Source organism: Anabrus simplex, chromosome 1 (genome assembly GCF_040414725.1).
Source record: "Anabrus simplex isolate iqAnaSimp1 chromosome 1, ASM4041472v1, whole genome shotgun sequence".
In the NCBI taxonomy this organism is placed as follows: Eukaryota; Metazoa; Arthropoda; class Insecta; order Orthoptera; family Tettigoniidae; genus Anabrus; species Anabrus simplex.
Genome location: NC_090265.1, coordinates 1,109,342,225 through 1,109,367,656, shown reverse-complemented (window position 1 = coordinate 1,109,367,656; position 25,432 = coordinate 1,109,342,225). Strand labels below are relative to the sequence as shown.

Here is a 25,432-nt window from a genome sequence, read left to right as displayed (position 1 = left end):
AACGCACCAGATTGGAAATGTCTGAATGAAGTCTGGCCCGTTTTCAGTGCAACCAACAAGATTTTTTGCGCCTGTTTGTGACTACAAATGAAACTTGGGTCCACTACTATACCACAGAGACAAAACAGCAGTCAAAGCAGTGAAAACATGCTGATTCACCACCACCAAAGAAAGCAAAGGCAGTGCGTTCGGCCGGAAAGGTCATGGCCTCAGTTTTCTGGGATGCAAAAGACATTCTGCTGATAGATTATCTTCCTACTGGCCAAACAATTACGGGGCAATACTATGCAAACCTCCTAGACCAACTACAGGAAAAGATATGCGAAACAAGGCCTGGTTTGGCAAGGAAAAAGGTCATCATTCATCAGAACAATGCTCCGCCGCACACAAGTGTTATTGCCATGGCAAAACTTCATGAACTGGAGTACGAATTGTTGCCACATCCACCTTATTCACCTGATATGGCACCATCAGACTTTCATCTATTCCCCAAGCTGAAAATTTTCCTCGGTGGACGGAGATTTTCTACAAGGGAAGAAGTGACAGCTGAATTGGAGAGGTATTTTGCAGGCCTGAAGGAATCTCATTTTTTAGATGGGATCAAGGCATTGGAACATCGCTGGACCAAATGCGTTAGTCTACAGGGAGACTATGTTGAAAAATAAAAGCAGTTCCACCGAGGTAAGATACTTAATTCTAGTACATTCCGAGAACTTTTCAATTCAAACCACGCATGGATGTCGTTTCTATTGCTGTAATTCAAGACAAGTCTTGAGATCTTAACGTCAATGCCTCAGATCCATAGCAAAGTGTTGGTTTAGCTAGGGTATTATAAAGGCGCAATCGAGTACGTTTCTGAACAAGTGATGGTTTCATGACGTCGTTTATTATTCCTGTAGTTCTTGTGAATTTATTAATTTTCCTGGTACATCTAATTCTGATTCGTATGATAAGTTGTACCTGAGATAATTGAACACATTTACTCTTTCCAATGTTGCATTATCTAAACATATTTTACTAGGAATCAGTTCTCTTCCCTTGAAGGCCATTATTTTTGTCTTTTCTGTTGAAATAATCATATTAAAATCTGAGGAAACATTTTTTAGATTGAAAACTGATCTTTGTAGGTCATCTTCCATCATAGCCAGTAATGCAACATCATCAGCATATAATATGGTGTCTAGGTGTTTGAGGAGTCTATTGATATTGATCCATGGCATCCTTGTTTCCAAGTTTCCATTATTGCATTCATATATATTATAAAAATTAGAGCGGAGAGTTTGCAGCCTTGTCTTACACCACCATTTACTGATTTCCACTCGGTCTGGTTCTTGTTCAATTTTACAAAAATGAGATTGGATTTGTAGATGTTGTAGATATTATTAATAATCTGTTGGGAGACATTATCCTGTTTTAGAATTTCAAGCAATTTGTTTCTGTTTACTCAGTCAAAGGCCTTTTATAAGTCCACAAATGCAATGTGTGTTTCCAAATTGAATTCTCTACGGTTTTCTATTAATATCTTCAGAGTGAAATATGCATCAGTGCAGGAGCGCCTTTTACGGAAACCTTGTTGTTCATTTCCCAATTTATCTTCATAATGTTGATGCAACTTATCTTTAATGATATTTGCATATATTTTATAACCTGAGTTAACAATGCTAATTCCTCTGTAATTTTCACATTTTTTTTATGTCACCTTTTCTATGATGAGTGGTAACTATTGCTTTCTGCCAACTTTCTGTTGGATTGTCTCCATTCCAAATCATTAACAAACATTAATAATCTAAAGTAGCATAGACTCGCAGTATTCCACACAGCATGGTACTAATCACAGGTAATGAAATGCGCACATGTAACACAGACCTATGGTGTTTCGTACATTGTGTTGCTATTTACAGGAAACACAAACCTATGGTGTTCTTCACATAAGTGGACTAACCACAGGGCCTCGCACTATCCCATGGTGTTCCTCACATAGTAGGTACTAATCATAGACAAGGCAGAACCATGGTGTCGCTCATATAGTGGTACGAATCACATTGACCCACATATCAAGTTTACACTAGAATCAGAGAATGATAAAAAACTCAATTATTAAGATCTAACGATCATTAGACAACCCGGTTCATTGAGCTATAAGATTTTTAGAAACCTAACACAAACCGCTAACACAATCCATCAAGTTTCCATACACCCGCACGCCCTTAAATGTGCAGCATACCATAATATGGTACACCGTGCTTTTAGCATCCCACTGTCTAAAAGATAACTTAAAAAGGAATTAAACACCATTCACACTATAGCTAAATTTAATGGCTACAACAGCTCCTTTATAGAGAAAATCATTAACAAACATAAAGACCAACCTTCAACCACCTTAACAAAAGGAAAACCTCACAAGTTTTTAATCTACTTTTACGTTTAATAATAAACAAGTCTACCAAATCATAAACATATTTAAAAAGCAAGACGTCAAAATAGCCTTAAAAAATAACAGAAACACAGATATTTTACACAATATCAATTCTCTTAATCATAGCAATAAGTTCACCACGTCAGGTGTTTATAGACTCAATTGTAATAATTGCAACGCATCTTATGTCGGTCAAACAGGTAGGAGCTTCCATACAAGATACGTAGAGCATGTTAACACTAGAACGGCCGAACATTCCTCATACCTATAAAGGCCGCAAGCGGTCATTTTGACCACTGCCGCTTACTGACATATATCTAGCATCCAGGATTTGGGAAACATGCGAATGTTCAATAGTTTATTTTAAAACAACAGTTAACCAGTAAGATGTATTGTACGCAGATCAGTCCATTGTTAAATATTAATAATTGTTCATATTCTCTCACTTATAACAGGTAAAAATGAAATATTTCGGCGGACTTGCTATTGAATGCCTTTGTGAAAAATTGTGATAAAAATAACGGTTTTTATTTGTTTACAAACCTATTTAGGCACTTGACAAGCAATTTATGCAAGTTATTACCTTACACGAACATTTTCCACAGACTACTTTGTTGCACGAAGAACACGTGTCAGAGGTTTTGTTCTGTTTACAATTGGAGTTCACTTGACATTGTCGTCGCTTACGACTGGCACATTGAACCTGAATCTGAGGCTCAGGCTGAAGTGTAGGGAGTTCAATCAACCGGGATCTTGTGTTTACAAAATGAGTTCTTGTATTACTTCAAGAATAAAATCATGTCGAGAGATTCACTGTCCCGTAACTACCTTGTAGACTATCCATGAATTTATTGCTGCTAGATCAAGTACGTTGTAAAATACACCTTCGACATCCAGTTCTATCGTAGGTGCGAAGTCTAATGTGTGCATATTTTCATCAGCCGAATCACCATCACTATCCGACATATTATCACACTGTTGAGGTATAAAATCCTCATCGTCACTCATTGCGTCTATATCTGATAATGTATCCTCGTCACCTGATTCGTCTTCTCCTAGCTTTTCAAGTTCTGCTAATAATTGAACAGGAGTAAGTTTTTGCCGCTGAGCCATTATTACGCACTATACGACACAAGGGACAGGCACTAACTCGTCCACTCGCAACCACTGCTAGAGGCATACTATTTAGTTACATCATACGCCCCTATAGCGCCACTTGTAAATATATCACAGGAAGCAAGCAATGAGCAGAATAGAGCTCTCCGTATCAAGGAAGTGAAGCGGTCAAAATGACCGTTGACCGCTTATGGCCTTCCTAGGTATAAGGGACAATATCGGTGTTCCCTTATTATCTACGGATGTAATTTTTGGCGTGAAGGTACATAACCCTAAAATATTAAAAGTCACAAAAGAACAACCTCGTGCGTAAAAAATTACGAGCGTGGAAATACGTTGAAATTCGCTAACGGTCAAAATGACCGTTCTGGCCGTTCTAGTGTTAACTCCCTGAAATATTACAGATGTTTGGCCATGGGACAGCACATGGGTGATCCTAACCATAAGTTCACTAATATCAAGCAAGACATGAAAATTATACAAAAAGGCCCCCTGCTCAATATTATGGAAAATTGTTTTATCCATTTGGAACAGTTTTAAATCCTAACTTCAATCTAAATGAAATTTCACAGAAATCAAAACATTTTATTTGACCTTTAAATTCCTATCTTTAGTAAACATATCTCAGATAAAAAGAATTCTTTCTTTTATAATCTCTTTAAATTCCCCTCTCAGCAACAGTCTTTCTTTCCACATCCTTCAGCCCCACCTTAGACACCCCTTCTCCCCTCCCTCCCCATCCCCTCCTACCCTCCTTCCCCTTCCCCTTCCCTCCTCCCCTAGTTACTCCTTTGTTTACATTGCCTGCTTCCTACAACAGGTCAGTGTTTGTTCCCTGCCCATTCCTTTGTTACGTGGCCTGCCTGCTTCTTCCAGATTGTTCTACATCAGACATCAGAGGTGAGTCTCATAAATAATTTTTCTCTTTTTTAATTTATTTTCTGTATGTTTATTCATTCCTAATTCCGGCTATCATTTCCAGACTTATTTCTTTGCCTGAGGTCCTAACTTTAAGATATCATATAATGACAAGAAGATCATAACCATACATTTTGTTATTAAATGTAATTTAATGGTATAATTATTCCTGCAACATTGTCTTTGTTATACATGTTTTAGTTTATCAAATAATCTGTAAAATTTATTTGGCTGAAGAAAGTGGCTGAAACTAGTCCCAAGACTTATGTAATATCATTTACTTGATATATTGTATAGAAAAGGTGGACCCTCTTGTCAAGTTATTCTTATAAATAGCTTCTTGTTACAGTTGTTGTAAAATAAGCCACAACTCTCACGACAAAATATACTAGTAAATTTGTCTTTGTTTGATTGTGTTTTAGCGCGAGATTGAGATACTAACATCGGCAGCAATGGTGTAGGAGCTCGCATGTGTTCAACTTAAGCCGAGAGGCCAGGTTACATATTCGGGTGTGTTCAGATAATATCGTCCCAGCTCGTGCCAAGCAGCTGAATATCCCCGTACCTCGATGGGATGCTCCAAGCAAAATACAGCTGTATGCATACTGAGGGCAGTCTTGAGCATTGCCATGGCAACCGTTGTGTTACACGTCACAAGTCAGCCTGCACTGCTGTGAGCATTGAGAGGGCTGCACTCAAATCAAATCAAAATCAAATCAAAATCTCTTTATTTGCAAATGAGGTGTCTACCTCGGTGGCAAATGGTACACTAAAATACATTATTGTCAAGCACTAAATATTAAATTAACAAGAGAAGAAAATTTTTCCTATAATACAATATTATACAATTTATGCTAACAATGTTTTCTATTAAACACACAGCTCATCCTTAATAAATTTATAATGTTTACAAAATTCTACTTATAATATATCCTGTCCTACTTACAAATATAGTCAACTGATATACAGTATGTGGAATTACTTCAAATGATACTATACAACTGGTATAACATTAATATTTACATTGCATTTATTTATTTACTTTTTTTTTTTTTTTTACCCGTTCTGGATCCTAAGTAGCATAACGACCTGCTGCGTCTTAACCAGAGCCCCTTTTGCCACCACTTTTCAGAGTTCCTGAAGGGCCTTCACAGCTACCGTAACGGTCCCAGGGCCCTCGAAGTCCCCACTGTACTTCACCCCTACAGGCAGTCCCCTACTTTGGCTGTCCAAACTCCTTAGACCAGAGGATGGAATTAATTTATTCACTCACATTTTTTTATATACAATAACCTGCACGGTCGAATGCCCTCTAACATTTCATTTATTTTCTCTGTTGCTGTTTATTCTCTTCTTGAATATCTGTACAGATTTTGGAAAAGGATCAAACACTACCCCTGGTAAACTGTTCCACTCCTTCACACCCTTCCCAATGAATGAAAATTTACCCCAATCGCTTCTGCTAAAATTCCTTCTAATTTTATATTTGTGGTCAGTCCTGCCGATATAATTATTTTCCAACTGAAGCCTCTCACGGATATCTCCCCATGCTTCTTCTCCTGTATAGGCTCTATATAATCCTGTAAGTCTAGTTTTCTCCCTTCTCTTACTTAAAGTTTCCCACCCAAGTTCCTTTAACATTTCTGATACACTACTCTTTCTCCTGAAATCCCCTGTTACAAATCTTGCTGCTTTCCTCTGCACACTATCTATTTCTTTTATTAGGTATTCTTGGTGAGGATCCCAAACACTGTTTGCATATTCCAATAATGGACGAACCATACTCAAGTAACTTTTTTCTTTTAATTCTTTGTTGCATCCTTTAAGTAGCCTCATTATGACATGTAATGATCTGTATGCTTTCCCAACAATGTCATCAATATGACCCTTCCAGTGCAAATTACTTTCAAATCTCACACCTAAGTATTTGCACTTGCCATCTTTTGGGATAACTACCTCATCCAAAGTATATTCAAATTCAGTTTTAAAGCTCCTCTTTGTAAAAGTTGTAACAGTTGATTTGCCTCCATTAACCTTCATATTATTTTCTTCAACCCATTGTTGGATACTTTCAAGGTCCCTTTGTAATTCTGAACAATCCTCAATGTTGTTTATTTCTCTATAAACAATTATGTCATCTGCATACAATCTTATTTTTGATGTTATATTGTTCCCTAAATCATTTGCGTATATTAAGAAAAGTAACGGACCGATTATACTACCCTGTGCAATTCCCTTCCAAACTTTCTCTTCCTGAGATACATTATTTCCTACTTTGACTTTCTGAACCCTTGAATTTAGAAATGCTTTTATCCAACGTGTAACCCTTACGTCCAATCCTATTCCCTCCAATTTCTTTAATAATATTCCATGTTCCACTCTATCAAAGGCTTTGGAAAGATCTATGGCTATGCAGTCTAACTGACCTCCTGAATCCAACTGATCTGATATGTCCTGCTGAAATCCCACCAGTTGTGCCTCACAAGAAAATTTCTTTCTAAATCCATACTGGCTCCTCATGAACCAATTTTTTTATCATCACATATCCCTCTGATGTACTTCGATATTAAACTCTCCAGAATTTTACAAACTATACTGGTCAGGCTGATTGGTCTGTAGTTCTCTGGTTTCCTTTTATCACCCTTTCCTTTATAAATTGGTATTATTATAGATTCCTTCCATTCCTTTGGTATTACACTATTATTTATGACATAGTCAAAGAGAAATTTTAAATAAGGCACTATGTACCACCCCATTGTCTTTAATACCTCCCCAGTAATTAGATCACTCCCTGCTGCTTTTCCTTGCTGAAGCAGTTGGATTTCTCTGAAAATATCTTCGTTTGTGAATGAGAAGCTTCTTGTTTCCCTCTGTCTCTCTCCCTCTCTATCTTCTGTTTCGGTTTCCAACTCTTGACAATCATCTACTGAATCTCTAAATTCCCTACTAAATAGGTTTGCTTTCTCAGTATCTGTTAAATAGTGTTCACCCCCTTCTCCCACCATTGTAGGAATTTGGATTCCTTTTCCTTTTTGATTCCTGATATATGAATACAGCTTTTTCCATTTCCCTTTGTGGTCATTACCCTCTTGAAGTATGCCATTCATATAATTCTCTTTTGCTTCCTTTTTCACTCTATTCAGTTCCCTCATTAGCTGTTTTCTAGTTTCTCTACTCTCCCTACCCTCTTTGATTTTCCTGTTTACTATTCTACATTTTCTTTTTAATTTTCTTATTTCCCTTGTATAATAAACAGGGTCTGAGGTCATTTTACCCTTCTTAACAGGTACAAATCTCTTCTCTCCTTCCCAAATAATTCCTTTAAATTTAGCCCAAAGTGTATCCACGTTACTCCCTTCACTTATCCAACAACTGAATTGTGAGTTAAGGTAAGTCCCAAATTCATCAACTTTAGTTTTTCTGTACAATTTCTTGTCTTGTGTAACCCTCTTATTAAGCCTTTTTGGTACGAGTCCTACATCCATTATTACAGCCTTATGGTCTCCTATTCCTTCAATTACCTCAGTTTTATCAACAATTTCCCATGGTTTAACCAAGAATACATCTAGTAAGTTATTGAGACGAGTCGGTTCTTGTACTACTTGTGTAAATCCTCCCTCCCAAATTAACTTATTTGCCAGTTTCTGTTCATGGGCTTCACTTGCAGCTCCTTTCCATTCAACTTCAGGCAAATTTAGATCTCCCCCAATTATTACCATATCATTATTATTGTTTTTACAAGTATAATCTATTATTTTTTCAAAGATTTCCATGTCTCTTGCCTCTCTTCCAGGCCTGTATGTTCCTATAATTTCCACCTCCTTCATATTATCACAAACTAATTTTATCCCTAATATTTCATCCCTTTCATCGGTAAACCATTCATGTGAACAGTAAGTTTCCTTCACCAGAATAAACACCCCCCCTCCCTTTTTATCTCCTCGGTCTCTACGATAGACTGTGTACCCTTCTGGAAATGCTTCTCTATTACCCACCCCTTCTTTCAACCACGATTCCACTCCTATCACCACATCAGTCTCATAAGATTCCATCAATGTACCGAATTTTAATTGTTTATTTACTACACTTTGACAGTTTACCAAGAGCAATCTCAGACCCCCTTTCTCCCTAAAACTTGACTGTTGCAATTGGGTAACTTGAAATTCCTTACTATCCTGAGTTTCTTTTTCTAGTTGACTGAGCCAGCTTAAAGTATAGCTGGCTCTTTCTACTAGTTTTCCTGGTCAGTATTATAACTCAAGGGAGTTGCCTGTTTTACAGTATATATCTTAAGATTAATAAAATCTAGAACAATATTTCCTATCTTTCGTTTACCTGAATTGTTTAGATGGAGGCCATGTTTTGTATAACAGTATCTCTCAAAGCTGCTGCATTCAATAACCTGAGTATTCCGAAAATGTTTACAAATTTTAACAATATCTGTATTGACCTTGTCCACTTCAATGTTCACACACGAATCTCTACTCAAATCATGCCTGTGGGGCACGTTCACTACAAAAACGTTAGTGTGGGTCAGCTTCCCTAGTGTATGTTTAAGTTGTGATCTTACATTCTTGGCCACAGACCACAAGGCGCACTCATAATGGAAACGAACCACGGAGCTTGCTTAATTAACTATGAGCACTACACCAGTTGAATAATCACAACATATAAGGCGCAGTTTGGTGTTTTAAACGAATATGTTTTAAATAGAAAATATAGGATACAGAAAATGACAGACAATTGTTTTGAGACATGTTAGTGCAGCCGGGCTGTACCTGATGCACCTGAAAAGCCACTACTGCCTCCAGGTGTTGTGTAACTTAAGATTGCTGCTCTGCCTTTACTGCTTTCCACATGGTTGCCGGAACAGGATGTGCCCATTTGAACTAAAATTATCCTTACATTCTGCAACACATTGCTGCAGATGATAATTTGTTGTTACTTTTATTCTAGGCATTATAGTAAGCTATGATCTTGCACTTCACAGCACCAGAAATGAACTACACGTGAGTGATACTGATCTGATCTTACGCAGTTGGGAGGAAGATCAGACACGTGGTGCAATATGGCTATGGACAAGGAAATCCCTGGCTTCTATGGTGAGTGCAACCAATAAGATAAGAAACTCACAGCTGCATGATGATATGCGAAAATAGAATACCATACAATACACTCTGCATTTAGGACAGCAGATGTTTATATTAAGATTAGATAGGTTTAAGTAATACAAAACAGAAATGCAATAAACTGAAAGATCTAGCATATTGATTTAAAAAATGTAAATATTGTATGCTAATAACTGAATAACAGGAAATTATGTAATTATAGAAAAATGTTTAAAATATGTATTTACATTAAAAATATTTTTCTAAAAATCTCAGCCCTGCCGATTATATAGAAAATAAAACTTACGGGTACTGCTTCCTCTTCGGCTTCTTTTTGTGCTTTTGAGGTACAGGTGTAGACACTGGAGGAGTCAATAACAGCTCACTGACTGAGGTATTTAACAATTCAGCACTTGTTGTGTTCTCAGCATCACGATCAGCACCAATCCATCTCCGGAGTTCACTATCCAACCTGTCATCAAATTTTGTATAATAGCATACAATAATACTGCAATGTTATTTTGCACAGATCGCATGGAAACAACTCATATCCACAATGATTCCCGTATCATCCCGTGCTTAAGTTTCAAGGCACTTAATGAAATGTTGAACTGTTTCTTAATTTTTTATTTATTTATATATTTTTCTGCTGCCGGGCTGAGTGGCTCAGACGGTTAAGGCGCTGGCCTTCTGACCCCAACTTGGCAGGTTCGATCCTGGCTCAGTCCGGTGGTATTTGAAGGTGCTCAAATACGTCAGCCTCGTGTCGGTAGATTTACTGGCACGTAAAAGAACTCCTGCGGGACTAAATTCCAGCACCTCGGCGTCTCCGAAAAACGTAAAAGATTAGTTAGTGGGACGTAAAACAAATAACATTACTATTATTATTATTATTTATTATTTTTCTGCTAGTGGCTTTACGCCACACCGATACAGGTAGGTCTTATGGCGACAATGGGATAGGAAAGGCCTAGGAGTTGGAAGGAAGCGGCCGTGGCCTGAATTAAGGTACAGCCCCTGCATTTACCTGGTATGAAAATGGGAAACCATGGAAAGCCATCTTCAGGGCTGCCGACAGTGGGATTCAAACTCACTATCTCCCGGATGAAAGCTTACAGCCGTGCGCCTCTAACCGCATGGCCAACTCGCCCAATCTTAAAAATATTTTTGAAACATTTGACATTTTTAAAAACTCTTTGAGTGGTCTCAATGATTATCTTACTATAAATATGCAACTGGCATAAGTTTCACTCTGCAGGTAGAATATACTCATAAACTTTCAACCATTTTTATTATAAGTTGCAAGTTTGGATTTCTGTTTCAGATTACAAGTGCTAAATTGCAAGAGATATATTGGAAGGAATCTATACATAAATATGTTATCTTGTAAAGATGTCAACCCCGAATCCTGACAAATCCAATGATTTTATTTGTGGACTGAGGGCTAGAATAGGCTTCACTCAGCCACCAGAGGAGCTGCCTGATACAGGAGAGACAGCGAGCCCAGTCACAAACATCAAGTAATATGACTTGAGGATGTCATCACGGTGAACACACTAATATCTGCAGACCATCTGGGTGGGCAGCAGTCATCTATTTAAGTCAGGGTCCTTCATGGGCTGTATGTGCCATGGGTTATTCTTATATCACAAAGGTGTCTGGCTCCATGGCTAAATGATTAGCGTGCTGGCCTTTGGTCACAGGGGTCCCTGGTTCGATTCCCAGCAGGGTCGAGAAATTTAACCATCATTGGTTAATTTCTCTGGCACGGGGGCTAGGTGTATGTGTCGTCTTCATCAACATTTCATCCTCATCATAACGCGCAGGTTGCCTACGGTGTCAAATCAAAAGACTTGCATCTGGCGAGCCGAACTTGTCCTTGGACACTCCCAGCACTAAAAGCCATACGCCATTTCATTTCATTTCATTTCATTTCATTTCATTTCATTTCATTTCACAAAGGTGATCAAATTACCCCCAGTCCCATTTTTATCAAAGGATAATTGCACAAAAGGTGCATGTCTAAGCAAACAACCAATCAATTACTATATATTTCTAGTTGGTGTACTCTCAAAAGAGACCCTCACACAAAGTCCGTAATGATGAGGCAAGTTGCTCAGCAACATTGCACACCAGTGAAATAATGCAGGAAGAAGTCGACAAGGTATTAAGAAGATTGAAATTAAAACCATTTTTAAAACTTTTTTAGAAGCATTTCTTGCAACCCACAATCACTGCATTCTTTCTCTGGCAGCTTGTCTTGTTTCCTCTGTCCAACCTCTGTTCCGTTTCACTTCTTCATGGGAGTCCTTGAACTTGTTAATCAGTAATCTGTATCATACTTGATCTGAGATGTCCTCCTGCCAAAGTCCTTTCTGACCTGAAACCACTTACCTGAAATATTAGGTCTCCTGTCCAGTAATTTGACATTCGGTATAAATATCCATAGAGCTTCATCAGTTGCTCACTTTCCTGACACATTTCTTTGATTCCTCTTCAAATGTCCAGCTACCATCTTCGGACCCATTATCATACGAAGGATCTTTCTCTTAAATTCCTCCGCTACTCTAAGCCCAAGCCTTTCCAGTCAATTGGAGGCACTCACTAGCACAAAGACACTCCATTGTAATTACTGTATTGTAATGTCTGAGCTTAGCTTGTCTTAAGATGGTCTGTTTTCTTGTAGAGGCTGTGTGTTCTATAAAAGGCAGCAACCATCTTCTCTCACCTGCTATCATTGGCTTCCCTTTCATTAGTTTTCATCTGCACAATCTCACCGAGGTACCTGAAGCTGTCAACTCTCTTGATCCTTCCATACTCCCTTCTTAGGTAGTGGAGGGAAGTTTTGATGTTTGTCATGTACTTAGTTATCTGCAAAAGTTCTGTGCTGGCATAAAGAAGATATATGGTCCAATTCGATCTTCATTAGGGACATTGAAGACTGTTGACAACTCCATCACTTTTAAGTGATAATGGAGAAATTTTAGAGCACTGGAAGGAACATTTCTCTGTGCTTCTAAATCATACTTCCAATGTCACTGAGGACTTTCTTCGTAATGTCCCTCAGCAGCCCCAACAACCATGGATGGCAGTTCCACCCACCAAAGCACTTAATCAACTAAAACCAAGAAAAGCTCCTGGTCCTGATAACATCCCTCTGGAACACCCTTGAAGACCAGACTTTCCACATTCATCCTCTTGATTTGGGAAAATCGAGAAGTACCTGACGGCTTGAAGAATGCTACCATCATCACTATTTTCCAGAAAGGTGATCGTAGCATACAGTATGTGAGAACTACCGTGGTATATCGCTTTTGTCAAATGTAAGTAAAATTCTCGCAAGAATTCTATTAAACCGGCTCCAAGTTATCTCAGAGAAGAATTTGCCTGAGTCTCAATGTGGTTTCTGAACCTCTAGAGGCACAACAGATATGATCCTGTGCTAGACAGCTTCAGGAAAAATGCAGAGCAACAGCAGACTCTGTATTTAGTTTTCTATGATCTGAAAGAAGCCTTTGATTCAGCAGCAAGATCTGCTATGTGGAAAGTATTGAGACATTTTGGATGTCCTGAACATTATGTGAATTCGTTCAAGCTCTTCATGATGTCATGTCTGAACAGGTTCTTCATGGTAACTCAGTATCAGATTCGTTCCCAATCACTCATGGATTGAAGCAAGGCTGTGTGCTTGCACCTACACTCTTTGCATTGTACATGGCTGTGATGCTGTATGAATCATCTGCAAACAACTTAGGCATAGAGATTAAGTTTAATTTTGATGGAGGTCTGTTCAATCTGGCAAGACTTTGCTCACAAAGACGTAGTCTGGTTATCGAGGTGGTACTTGCACAACCTGCTCCAGAATTGACTCTCCCTGAGTTCAGTATCTCCATCTTAGACACAACACTGGAGCAGGTTGATCACTTTTTATGTCTTGGCAGCATCTTGTCTAAAAGGTGTACCTGCAAACAAGATATTGACTAAAGAATCGGGGCTGCTCATGCAGCATTCAGATGGTTAACGCACAGAGCCTTCATGAATAATGACCTAAAACTGCATACCAAACTCATGGTGTACAAAGCTGTTGTCATTTCTACGCTACTGTATGGCTGTGAAACTTGGACACTACCGCTGTGATATCAAAAAACTTGAGCGCTTCCACCAACAAAAAATGAGATGCATCTTGAACATGAAGTGGGAGGACTATGTAACCAACACAGCAGTTCTCCACAAAGCGTAGCTAAATAGCATTGAGGCAATAATCATCGCTCATCAACTGAGATGGTTAGGTCATGTTCACCACATGAGTGATACCAGGCTTCCCTGCCATATTCTTTATGGTGAACTTAGCTCTGGCAGTAGACCTCATGGAGCCCCCTCTTAAGCGTTTTAAGGACCAGCTGAAACACAACATGAAGACAACTGGTATAAATATACAGACATGAGAAGAACATGCTGTGGACCGTTCACTGTGGCAGAACTCTACATCCATCGTTGTCAACTTGTTCGAAAGAGTACGCCGCAGACATCAAGAGGCCAAGCGACAAGCAAGAAAGCTCCAACAGGTACAACCCCGCCCTCCTGCATCCATTCAGTGTGATTTGTGTGGGCGTATATTCTATGCCAAGATTAGTCTGTTTAGTCATCGCAAACATATCCATAAACTGAGTTGATCTGCTCACCTTATGCAGGAGGAAGTTATATATACTCAGATCGAGTTACAGTCGACGAGTTATCTCAAAGGAAATCTGGAGACTAGTTTCTTCAGCTTGTTCCCTTAGCAGATTGAACAGCTGTATCTGTATTAAAACATTCACACCAGTATCCAAGTTGTTGCCTATAGCGCATGTCCATGCTCTGGATCGTATCCGAGTTAGCCTGGATAAGCACAACCTTGAATTGTAGCTTTTCCTATGCAGCTGTGGTTTATTTTTGTCACAAATATGTGCAAGAGAGATGAGGGTAATAACCTTATCAATGCTTCTACTCACCAAAACCACATGGCCTTCGACATTTTCCCTTCCGACGCATTTTTTCATTCCGTTTCTGAACGAAGGCTAGTGCTGGCCGAGCTAACTGCTTAGTTGGTTTGTGATTGCACAAGCGTGTGTATAATTGTGTTCTGAAGCGTAACCATGGTGTTTAGGGACAATATAAGTGTTGATGAAATTGGCGATATCCTATTCAATGAAGACTCAGGTGATGAACTAATTCCTGAACTAAGTGAAAGTAACAGTGATGACCGTGAAGAAGATTCTCCTGAACACGTGACAGAGAGCACAGTACCTGAAAGCTCGCCTTTATATCGCCCCCCTGCTATCCCGTTTATGGCTAAACCAGGTCTAAATATTGAAATAGAAAATGTAATTTGTAAATCTATTTCTCACAGCTGAATTTCCAACTACGCAGCTGGCTCGGCCAGCACTAGCCTTCGTTCAGAAACGGAATTTAAAAAATGCATTGGAAGGGAAAATGTCCAAGGCCTTGTGGGTTCTGGTGAGTAGAAACATTCATTAGGGTTTTACCCTCATCTCTCACGTACATATTTCTCAGAATGTACTGGACAGAAGACCCAATTTTCTCCACTCCTATGTTTTAAAACATCATATCATGAAATTGTTTTGAAAGTATCCTGTTATTTTTCCACTTTAGTAACAGCAGCGAATACAGCACAGGACTGACAGATTATATACAATACGACCCATTTTAAAGAAATTTTGTGGCAGATTTACAGAGCTTTATACCCCCAAAGAGAAAATTGCTCTGGATGAGGGAATGCTAGCCTGAAGAGAGCACCTAAGATTCCGCATATACAACCCCGGTACAATAATAAAACCTGGGATTTTAGTGAGGATGGTTTGTTAGTCTAACACAGGATATATCTGCAAACTCATGATGTAGGATGCAAGTGGTGCAAATTTATAAAGCACAGTTTTTCAGCTGCTTGAAAATTATCTTGGTCAACGGTATACAGTATATATGGATAATTATTACAACAGCGTTGGACTCGTGAAGCAATTACAGGAACAGAACATTGCCGCATGTGGAACAATATGGTCAAATAGGGGTGTACTGAAAGATCTAAAGGAACACCAGGCAATTCTCAAATGGGGCAAAATGACTTTCAGGAGGGATGAGGATGTATTGCTTGTTTCTTGGAGGGACAAAAAGGTTATTACTATAGTAACTACCATCCACTCAGCAGAAATGGTTGAAACAAACAAATCTTGAAAAAAACAACAACTGAAACCAGAGTCTGTGACCAACTGTAATCAACACATGCATGGTGTTGATACTGCAGACCAGTACTTGGCACTGTAACATTACGTTACAGTTGAGATGATCTTTAACATGGAGATTTAGCGGATAAAATGGTGCGGAGCAGCTTCAGACAGCGCAAATATATATGAAGTGTATCCATGTGGTATGTTGATCGTAATTAGAAGGTGGAGACTTGTAAACACCGGTGAAAAAAAGAAAAGAGTTTCTTAGATAGAACAACTATGGTCCTTAAAAAATAATTTAATTCATTCTATTCTTAACTACTTTGTAAGAGAAGATCGCATTTAAAAGGATAGTAATTTTACTGGGAGCCAAAAAGATTATTATCAACATGTGAGAAGAAAGCCGAGAGATAATACACTGACTGACAGAGCAAATGCAACACCAAGAAGGAGTGGTCAGAACTTTATGCCAATTGCAGGGTAGACTGACGTCACTGAGGTATGCTCATGATGTGAAATGCGCCGCTGTGCTGCGCACGTAGCGAACGATAAATGGGACACGGCGTTGGCGAATGGCCCACTTCGTACCATGATTTCTCAGCCGACAGTCATTGTAGAACGTGTTGTCGTGTGCCACAGGACACGTGTATAGCTAAGAATGCCAGGCCGCCGTCAACGGAGGCATTTCCAGCAGACAGACGACTTTACGAGGGGTATGGTGATCGGGCTGAGAAGGGCAGGTTGGTCGCTTCGTCAAATCGCAGCCGATACCCATAGGGATGTGTCCACGGTGCAGCGCCTGTGGCGAAGATGGTTGGCGCAGGGACATGTGGCACGTGCGAGGGGTCCAGGCGCAGCCCGAGTGACGTCAGCACGCGAGGATCGGCGCATCCGCCGCCAAGCGGTGGCAGTCCCGCACGCCACGTCAACCGCCATTCTTCAGCATGTGCAAGACACCCTGGCTGTTCTAATATCGACCAGAACAATTTCCCGTCGATTGGTTGAAGGAGGCCTGCACTCCCGACGTCCGCTCAGAAGACTACCATTGACTCCACAGCATAGACGTGCACGCCTGGCATGGTGCCGGGCTAGAGCGACTTGGATGAGGGAATGGCGGAACGTCGTGTTCTCCGATGAGTCACGCTTCTGTTCTGTCAGTGATAGTCACCGCAGACGAGTGTGGCGTCGGCGTGGAGAAAGGTCAAATCCGGCAGTAACTGTGGAGCGCCCTACCGCTAGACAACGCGGCATCATGGTTTGGGGCGCTATTGCGTATGATTCCACGTCACCTCTAGTGCGTATTCAAGGCACGTTAAATGCCCACCGCTACGTGCAGCATGTGCTGCGGCCGGTGGCACTCCCGTACCTTCAGGGGCTGCCCAATGCTCTGTTTCAGCAGGATAATGCCCGCCCACACACTGCTCGCATCTCCCAACAGGCTCTACGAGGTGTACAGATGCTTCCGTGGCCAGCGTACTCTCCGGATCTCTCACCAATTGAACACGTGTGGGATCTCATTGGACGCCGTTTGCAAACTCTGCCCCAGCCTCGTACGGACGACCAACTGTGGCAAATGGAGAACCATCCCTCAGGACACCATCCGCACTCTTATTGACTCTGTACCTCGACGTGTTTCTGCGTGCATCGCCGCTCACGGTGGTCCTACATCCTACTGAGTCGATGCCGTGCGCATTGTGTAACCTGCATATCGGTTTGAAATAAACATCAATTATTCGTCCGTGCCGTCTCTGTTTTTTCCCCAACTTTCATCCCTTTCGAACCACTCCTTCTTGGTGTTGCATTTGCTCTGTCAGTCAGTGTATATACTTGAGCGGAGAATTTAGTTATTTACGCCTGTAAAATAAGCCGAGATGAGAGGAAAACACGCACACACTTTCATTTAAAAACATTGAAGTTAAGGAAAGCTACAAACCAGTAAAAGATTGAGGAAAAAAGGGCCAGTTGTATTATAATAAGTGGCCGCATACCGTCAAAACAGCAGAGATATTATTTAGAAGCATAAGTCAATGTTCAGCAGACAATATTTTTAAGGAGAATAAGCTTCATTGGAAATATATATATATTTAGAGCACAATTTCGAAGTATTAAGAAATACCAATAGCCATCATACTTTCTAGAAAGATTATAATGGAAGATCTAGCTATGTATTCTGCCCAAATAATGTTGTCTTCTGTTTGCATGGACACCGGCAATATGATGAAACACGCTTAAACTGGTGGAGGAGGACTACCTGAGATGCTATGACTCAAGCCAGACTGCCGAGACCGATGCCCAGCTGTGACATATACGGAGACCGAAGCTGATTGCTCAGAGATGGCCTAACAAATGAGCAGGAGCCAGCAGTTGACCCAATCGAGATGAGATAAGTAATAAGTTTCCAAATTACTAGTTCAAAGTTATTTGTAGTTGTTGAAATATAATAGTAGGAGTGCAGAATTATCTACAATTAAATTATATGTGCCAGTATGTGAATGTCAGTGCTAGATTTTAAGAGGTTAACCGCAAGCGTGTGCCAATTTGAGTAACAGTTATACCATATTCGTAAGATGATTTTAGGTTATTGTAAGCATATATGGAATGTGAATATCGATGTTTATGTACCAATCTACTCGGAAAGATCATTTAGCGTTCAACTAGGCAAGATCAAGAAGAGAGTCTGTGAATTACAGAGTAAAACCTGGATATTGAAGAGACCAAATCGGCAGACACGGCCATTATGACTGTATTATAAGAAGAAATGGATTAAATATTGGGAATTCGCGGTTTATAAAAAGAATACGTCGTCGATGGACTAGTAAACCGTAACAAAGAGGTTGTTTAGAAGAAATGAGTTGAGAATTTATATATGCAGATGAGTCTATGAGAAGGGATATATGAGAATTATGAAAGAATGATAGTATTGAAGAATATTAATTGTTCATTGTGTGAGCAATGGTTGGAAGATGATGTTACGGATTTATGTGTTAGTTACAGTTATTGTATGATAAGACACAAGCAGCGAGGTTAGGTCATGCTCATATGAATATAGAGATACAGTCCAGGTGATTAAAGGTCAACTGGTAGTATAACATGAGAGTTTATGCTAGGTTAATGGAATCTCACATACTTTATGGAGTAGATATAGGGATATTAAGGAACATCGCCTTACAGAACAAATGTTTCACAATGTGAATGTAGATTGATGAATTGAATTACAATGTAGTATTGGCACAGCGGTAAATGATATAAGAGTTTATTTTAATTACAGTAGCACATAAATATATAATCGTACAGCATGATTTTCATAGTTTGAACTGATTGGTTATTCTATTAGTGGCACTTACTGGCAAAATATTTGATTTCTACTGGCATATATGAATGAATATGACTATATTTACTTTAATATTATTATAGATATAGGAATTTAAAGTGTGCGGCGTAGGGTTGTGGCGACCCCATCGCCCAGTGGGAAACCACTGCAATCAGCCACCCGAGTATTGGCGGGAAAACCATAACCTTTTGGGTTAGGAGGAAATGCCTGCCCACAGCCACGAACATCTCGAGGCACCTCTCGATCTCAATAATCGAGTTGTATTTTCGTGATCTTTCCCAAAAGATCACCACTAGTTGTATTTTCAACTTGTAACCCTAGCATGATGGAACACACGCTACCAATGCAACTACCCCAGGCCCTGGATGCTGGTCCGGTTTCTCCCGATCGTCGGATTCTGGGGGATCGGGAACATCATGCTTCAGAGAAGGATCGGAGCTTCTCAAAATCTCTTCGCCCCAAAAAGAGGAACTTCCTTGGTACTATAAACATCAACACCCTGCTGAAAATGGGAAAGCTTAAAGAACTGACTGACGCCATGGACAAATTTGATATTCAAATCCTAGCGATCCAAGAAACCAGATTTCAAGATGAGAACCACTTTGACTCTGAAAACTTCAGGATATTTAAGGGTAAACTGGCCATAAATATCAAAGGGAATTTATCAATACTTGGGATGGCCTTTGCAGTAAGGAAAACCATCTTAGATTCAGTCATCTACTTTACATCACCAAGTGAAAGAATCTCAGTGCTTACAGTGAAATCAAGCAACAAAGCATATGCCTTGATAAATGCCCATGCCCCCATTAACATAGACAATAAGAAAAATCCTCAGAAAGTAGAAGACTTTTGAGAACTGCTTGAAGAAACTACTAGCAAGATCCCTAAACATCACGTTAAAATCTTATTAAGAGACTTCAATGCACAGGTTGGCAGAGAGAAGAAATACAGATCAATCGTAGGACTTCATCCTGCACATCGGCGGACTAATAAGAATGGAGAACATCTAATAAGCTTTTGTACATCATTCATGCTGAGAATCATGTCCATGCACTTTATGAGACCTTTACATAAAAAGAAAACTTGGAGATCACCTAACCCATTGCTAGGGGAATTCCAGATTGCTATTTCCGTAAAGAATATGCTTGAGATTCAGAATGTTAAAGTACGGAAGGGAGTTGTCGATTCAGATCACTACCTTACCCAAATCAAGGTTAGGTTCCAACCAAACAGATCCAGACCTAAAGGCAGAAGATTTCCAAGAGTGGATCCGGACTGCCTGAGGAAGAACGCCGACGTTTTTGTACGTGACATACACGATCAAGATCCTAAGGTATGGCCAGATATTCGCAACACATTACAGTCATCAGCAATGAAATTCGGACAGCCACCCAGAAAACTTAAACACAGATGGTGGAACACAACCTGTGATCAAACTATCAATGACAGAATCAAAGCATGGAATCAATGGAATAGACATAGAACAGTCGACAGATGGCAGAATTTCCTTAAGACTCAAAAAAAATGACCTCAAAAACAATCCGCCGCGAAAAACGTGCATACGAGAAAAACATACTCGCAGAGATAGAACAGGATTTCCAGAAAAACAACACTCAGAGTTTCTACAAGACATTTCATGAGGACTTATCAGGGTACAAACCACCAACACTAAGTTTTCGTCGACCTAACGGATCACTAGAGACAAACAGTAAAGAGAACAGCAAGATACTGGCTGACTATTTCCAAAATCTACTGAACTGCGATCCACCAATTGAAAGACTACAGTTTGAAAAACCTCCACTAAACCCAGACTCACAGCCCCCAACAACTCAAGAAATAAAAGAGATAATCAAATCGCTCAAACATAATAAAGCCCCTGGGAACGATGGCATAACTGCAGAAAGGTTGAAAATAGGAGGAGATGACCTCATCAGAAGAATTCATACGCTCTTAACAGAAATATGGGAGACCATGATGATTCCAAAGGACTGGAAGAATGCCATTATCCATCCGTTACATAAGAAAGGCGATCGAGCGGACCCCAACAACTACAGAGGCATATCCCTTTTACCAATTATATACAAGGTTCTATCTAAAGCGCTATTAAACAGAGTAGAACAACAAACAGATCATTTGATTGGTGAATACCAAGCAGGCTTCAGAAAATGTAGATCGTGTTCTGAGCAAATTTGAAGTCTGAAGACGATATTAAGGATACGCCGCAGTACCACCACGTTTGTCACCTTTGCAGACTTTAAGAAGGCGTATGACTCTATCGACAGACAAACTGTTGTAGACATCCTAGGAGAGCTCAGTGTGGACAAGAAGACCACAGAATTAATCCGCCAGACTCTCACAGACACAACATCTCAAGTGAAGTTTCTAGGTGAACTATCAGAGCCTTTTGAAGTGCATACAGGAGTTCGACAAGGAGATGGCCTCTCCCCAATACTTTTTAACTTAGTGTTAGACAAAGTCATCAGGGAATGGGGAAAAGAAATTGAAGGTATAAACATTGGTACTCGGGGACAAAGAATTAACGTGAAGTGCTTAGCTTTTGCTGATGATCTAGCTATCTTTACCAAGACTAGTGAAGAAACCAGGTATGCCACAGAGAAGTTGCATGAGATAGCATCAAAGACAGGCCTCCAAATATCGTATGAGAAGACTCATATCATGGCTAATGGACACCAGAATATCCAAAGATCCCCACTACAGACAAATTATGGAATAATCACACAGGTCCCTTCCTTCAAATATCTAGGAGAAATCATTGTATCATCCGGATTGGACAGGAAAGCTAATTTAGAAAGAGCCACCAAACTCCTGAAAGCATACCAAATAACATGGAACCACTACAATAAAAGAGTGATGTCACGAAATGCAAAACTTCGGCATTACAAGACTGTTGTTCTTCCGGAAGCCTTGTATGCCTCAGAAACCACATCTCTAGGAGGCCACTCTAAAACTGATGAAATTGGAAAACAAGAACGAAAAATTATGAGGAAAATATATGGCCCCGTTCATGTAAATAGTATATGGATCAAAAGGAAAAATGTAGATTTGTACAAAGCAATCGAAAAGTTCTCCGATACCGTACGCAGGAGATGATTTAAATTCTATGGCCACATCTGTAGAATGGACGACACTAGATATGCAAAAAGATTGCTTGGTATAATTAATTCAAAGAAGGTCAAAATAAGCTGGTTTGAGGAAATAAAGCAGGACTTAAAAGAAATGAACATCACAGAAGATGTCATCAGGGATCGCAAGGCTTTTGGGAATCTAGTTGCAAAGCACTCGTTCACGGAAAAGGCTAAAAGAACCACAGGGAAACAATGGACGGAAGAACGCAAGAAACAGCATAGCGAGTTCATGAAGAGATTTTGGGAGGAGAAGAAGAAAGGAAAACCATCATCAAGCTAACAAGTTCCAACGCGCTCTGTAAACGGGCATAACGAAGAAAGAAGAAGAATTTAAAGTGTGATGACAATTTGATACCATATTCAGGAAACTTCTTGATTATCTCGAATCTCGAAAAAGTTTATACAAAAATCCAAACTAAACATGAAGAATCCCTACTTCCACCTGAAATAAAGAATCTAACCCTATTTACCCCATGAACTATTTGTATGCAAAAGTGATGAACTGAAATGATTCAACAAAGTATTAATGACAAATTATGAATGAAAGGATATAGTATATCCAATTTCAACTATGTTAATACAAATAATTTATGCTTTCCAGTTAAATATGTAACCTAACTTCATTTTCTTTTCTCTACAGCCCTCAATTCAATTTGATTTTATGTGATATCATGTTAGCATGCTAATAAACTAGAATTAGGATAATTTATGTGTTTTCTTTCTGAAAATAGGTAATGATATGTAGTCATAAGATAGTATAAATGCTAATAGTAATAATAATCTATGAGATGATATGATTGATATCATGGTTAATTGCTTGATTATGGGGGGGGGTTGAATGATTGATATGCGAATATCTTCACTCTTCAACGGAACCTATGATTTTAACAGATTTTTATGGAGTAAGTTGATATTTTTACCCTGAGTAGCAGGCTGGAACATATACTTCCTACCACCATACATGATTTATGCAATTAACCCCCGTTCTTGTAAAAGATTAATGAAATAATGGTAGGTGGAAGGGTGTAGCACTCTATCCTTTCATCAAGACAACTGTAAAGTGGCCAGAAAAGGTTTTCTTTTATTTACTGTACTGCTCATTTTTTAATGTATTTTGGCCCTTTTAGAACTGAAATCCTCAAAAAGCAATAACATTCCTGAATTCCATGCAGACAGTAGTTAGGAACTTGCTCCAGGAAAAAAAGTGAACCCGACATACAAGTGCAGACACCTCTCTCGACAGCTCAGCAACATCCATTTCATCACCTCCAAGTCCACGTCCTGCGATTTTGCTGCCAAAAAGGGCACCGGCGAAGGATCCACTATTTAGGTTAGATGAAAAGAAAAGAGCATATTCTCTTAAAGTTTCCACCATCAAATGAAGAAGGTGCAACGTGTGCTTCAAAAATAAAATTATTAGTGAGACACGCTATTTTTGTGGAAAGTGTGGTGTTCCCATTCACCCAGTAAAGTGTGAAATAAGCTACCACACCCTCCAGAGATACCAGAGGACTTTGTAAATGAATGTACAAAATTTTGTCTTCATATCTTGTGTACTTTAGAACTTATTGTGAAAATAATTTGTTACAAGATATTAGAATCATTCCGTATAGAGGTTTTCACTTTACAAAGAAAATTTAATATGTCCTATTCAGTACATGCACATCTCCATCATTTGATGGAGTAATAATAGTCATACATGTTTCAACTTGTTTCAGCCATCTTCAGTGAAAAAATATTAAAGTATTTTATACATAATTGATGCTAAAAAATGCATTAAAACGTAATGAAGAAAAGAATGAAAACAAATGAGACATGATGGAATTAAAACGATAAGTGATTATGTGAGGTTGTGGATCTCTTAGTCTAAAATGTTCAGTGTTTTACAATTAAAAAACGAGGACAAATTCACTGTGCTAAAGTTTAAAATGAAAGTCTTGTCTTCATTGAGCCACCATCACAAATAATTAAGAGGGCAGCAAAAACTTCAGAAAGTATGTTTGAGAAGATAACAAATGCCAGATAAAATGTATGTGACACATAGTGGAAACCACCAATGAAGCTCAAATCTGTAATGAAAAAAAAAAAAAAAAAGGTTGTATGAGAAACTTGTGCTAATAAGTAAAAAATAAGTGTGAAGAAAACTTTAAACTTACTTATTAAATAGTTGTCCTCTCGAACGGCCTGACCTCAAATTTAACAATCCCTTTCTCACTGATCCTGTCTATTGTTGGCTCAGCTGTGTTTGCGAGGATGGGAGGAGTAGAGGGGGAAGAGGAGGGGGTGCAGGGCTGGTGGGGAGAGGGGGGGAGGGAGGAACGGTTGAGTCAGAGAGATGGAGGCGGGATTTGGTTTTATTATAGAAGTGCTGACAAATATGTGGAATGAATGTTTCAAGTAGAATGTTCTTTTTTCATTGATTTCATTTTAAATTATAAGAGGGGTTCATAAACTGATCTATATCAATGTGGATGCCCTCGAGAATGTTAAGCAAGGTGCCTCTTTGCTGATAATGCAAGATCTTAAAATCTTTATCTATTGTTGTGTATTTGTGACTGGATTCTTTATGATGCTCACTCATAGCTGAAAAACTATTATATTTGAGAGCGTTGCAATGTTTGGCGCCTCTTTTGACAAAATTACAGCCTATTTGACCGACATAGCTGGAATTACAGGATTGGCATTCTAATTTTTAAACTCCGGAGTTCAAGTACCTATTTTTATGATTATTGTTATTATCGTTATTGTCGACAGTGTGCGGATTGAAAATACATCCGGAGTTGGTGTGGGAGGTTCTAAACTCTATTTTTAATATGTAAAGTAAATACAAAAACTTATTATTTCCACCTTGCTGCATGCAGGATTGATATGTATTGAGAAGGTGGAAATAATTTGTTGTATTTACTCTACGTGTAATCTCAACTCAATACGGAACCAATTATGAAGTTTATAATTTATTTTTAATGTTGTGTCTTTTTTTTAATATTAGAAATTTGGTAAATGCTACCTACTAGTCTTGAGTCTGCTCTTGTATCTACTGATGATTCTGTTGAAGAAGGTTTTACTGAGACCATTGTATTCTGCAATATCGTAAATAGTTTTTTTTTTTTTTGAGAGATAAAGGAACAATTAATGCTCTGAGTACCATGCTACTGTAAGCTGCTTTCTTATGT

At 39.1% G+C, this 25,432-nt stretch overlaps 1 protein-coding gene across 3 annotated transcripts in view; it reads right to left on the bottom strand.

Annotated features, from left to right (window-relative positions):
- Window positions 1-25,432, bottom strand: part of Atf6 (bZIP_ATF6 domain-containing protein ATf6) — a 350,870-nt gene that overhangs the window by 51,503 nt on the left and 273,935 nt on the right. For all 3 annotated transcript variants that reach the window (XR_010858597.2, XM_067137320.2, XM_067137321.2), the window contains exon 11: window positions 9,866-10,030. Coding sequence is in view for 2 of the 3 variants with exons in the window: in XM_067137320.2 (XP_066993421.2) it covers window positions 9,866-10,030 (165 nt within the window). In the remaining variant the exon portion in view is untranslated. The remainder of the gene's footprint in view (window positions 1-9,865; window positions 10,031-25,432) is intronic.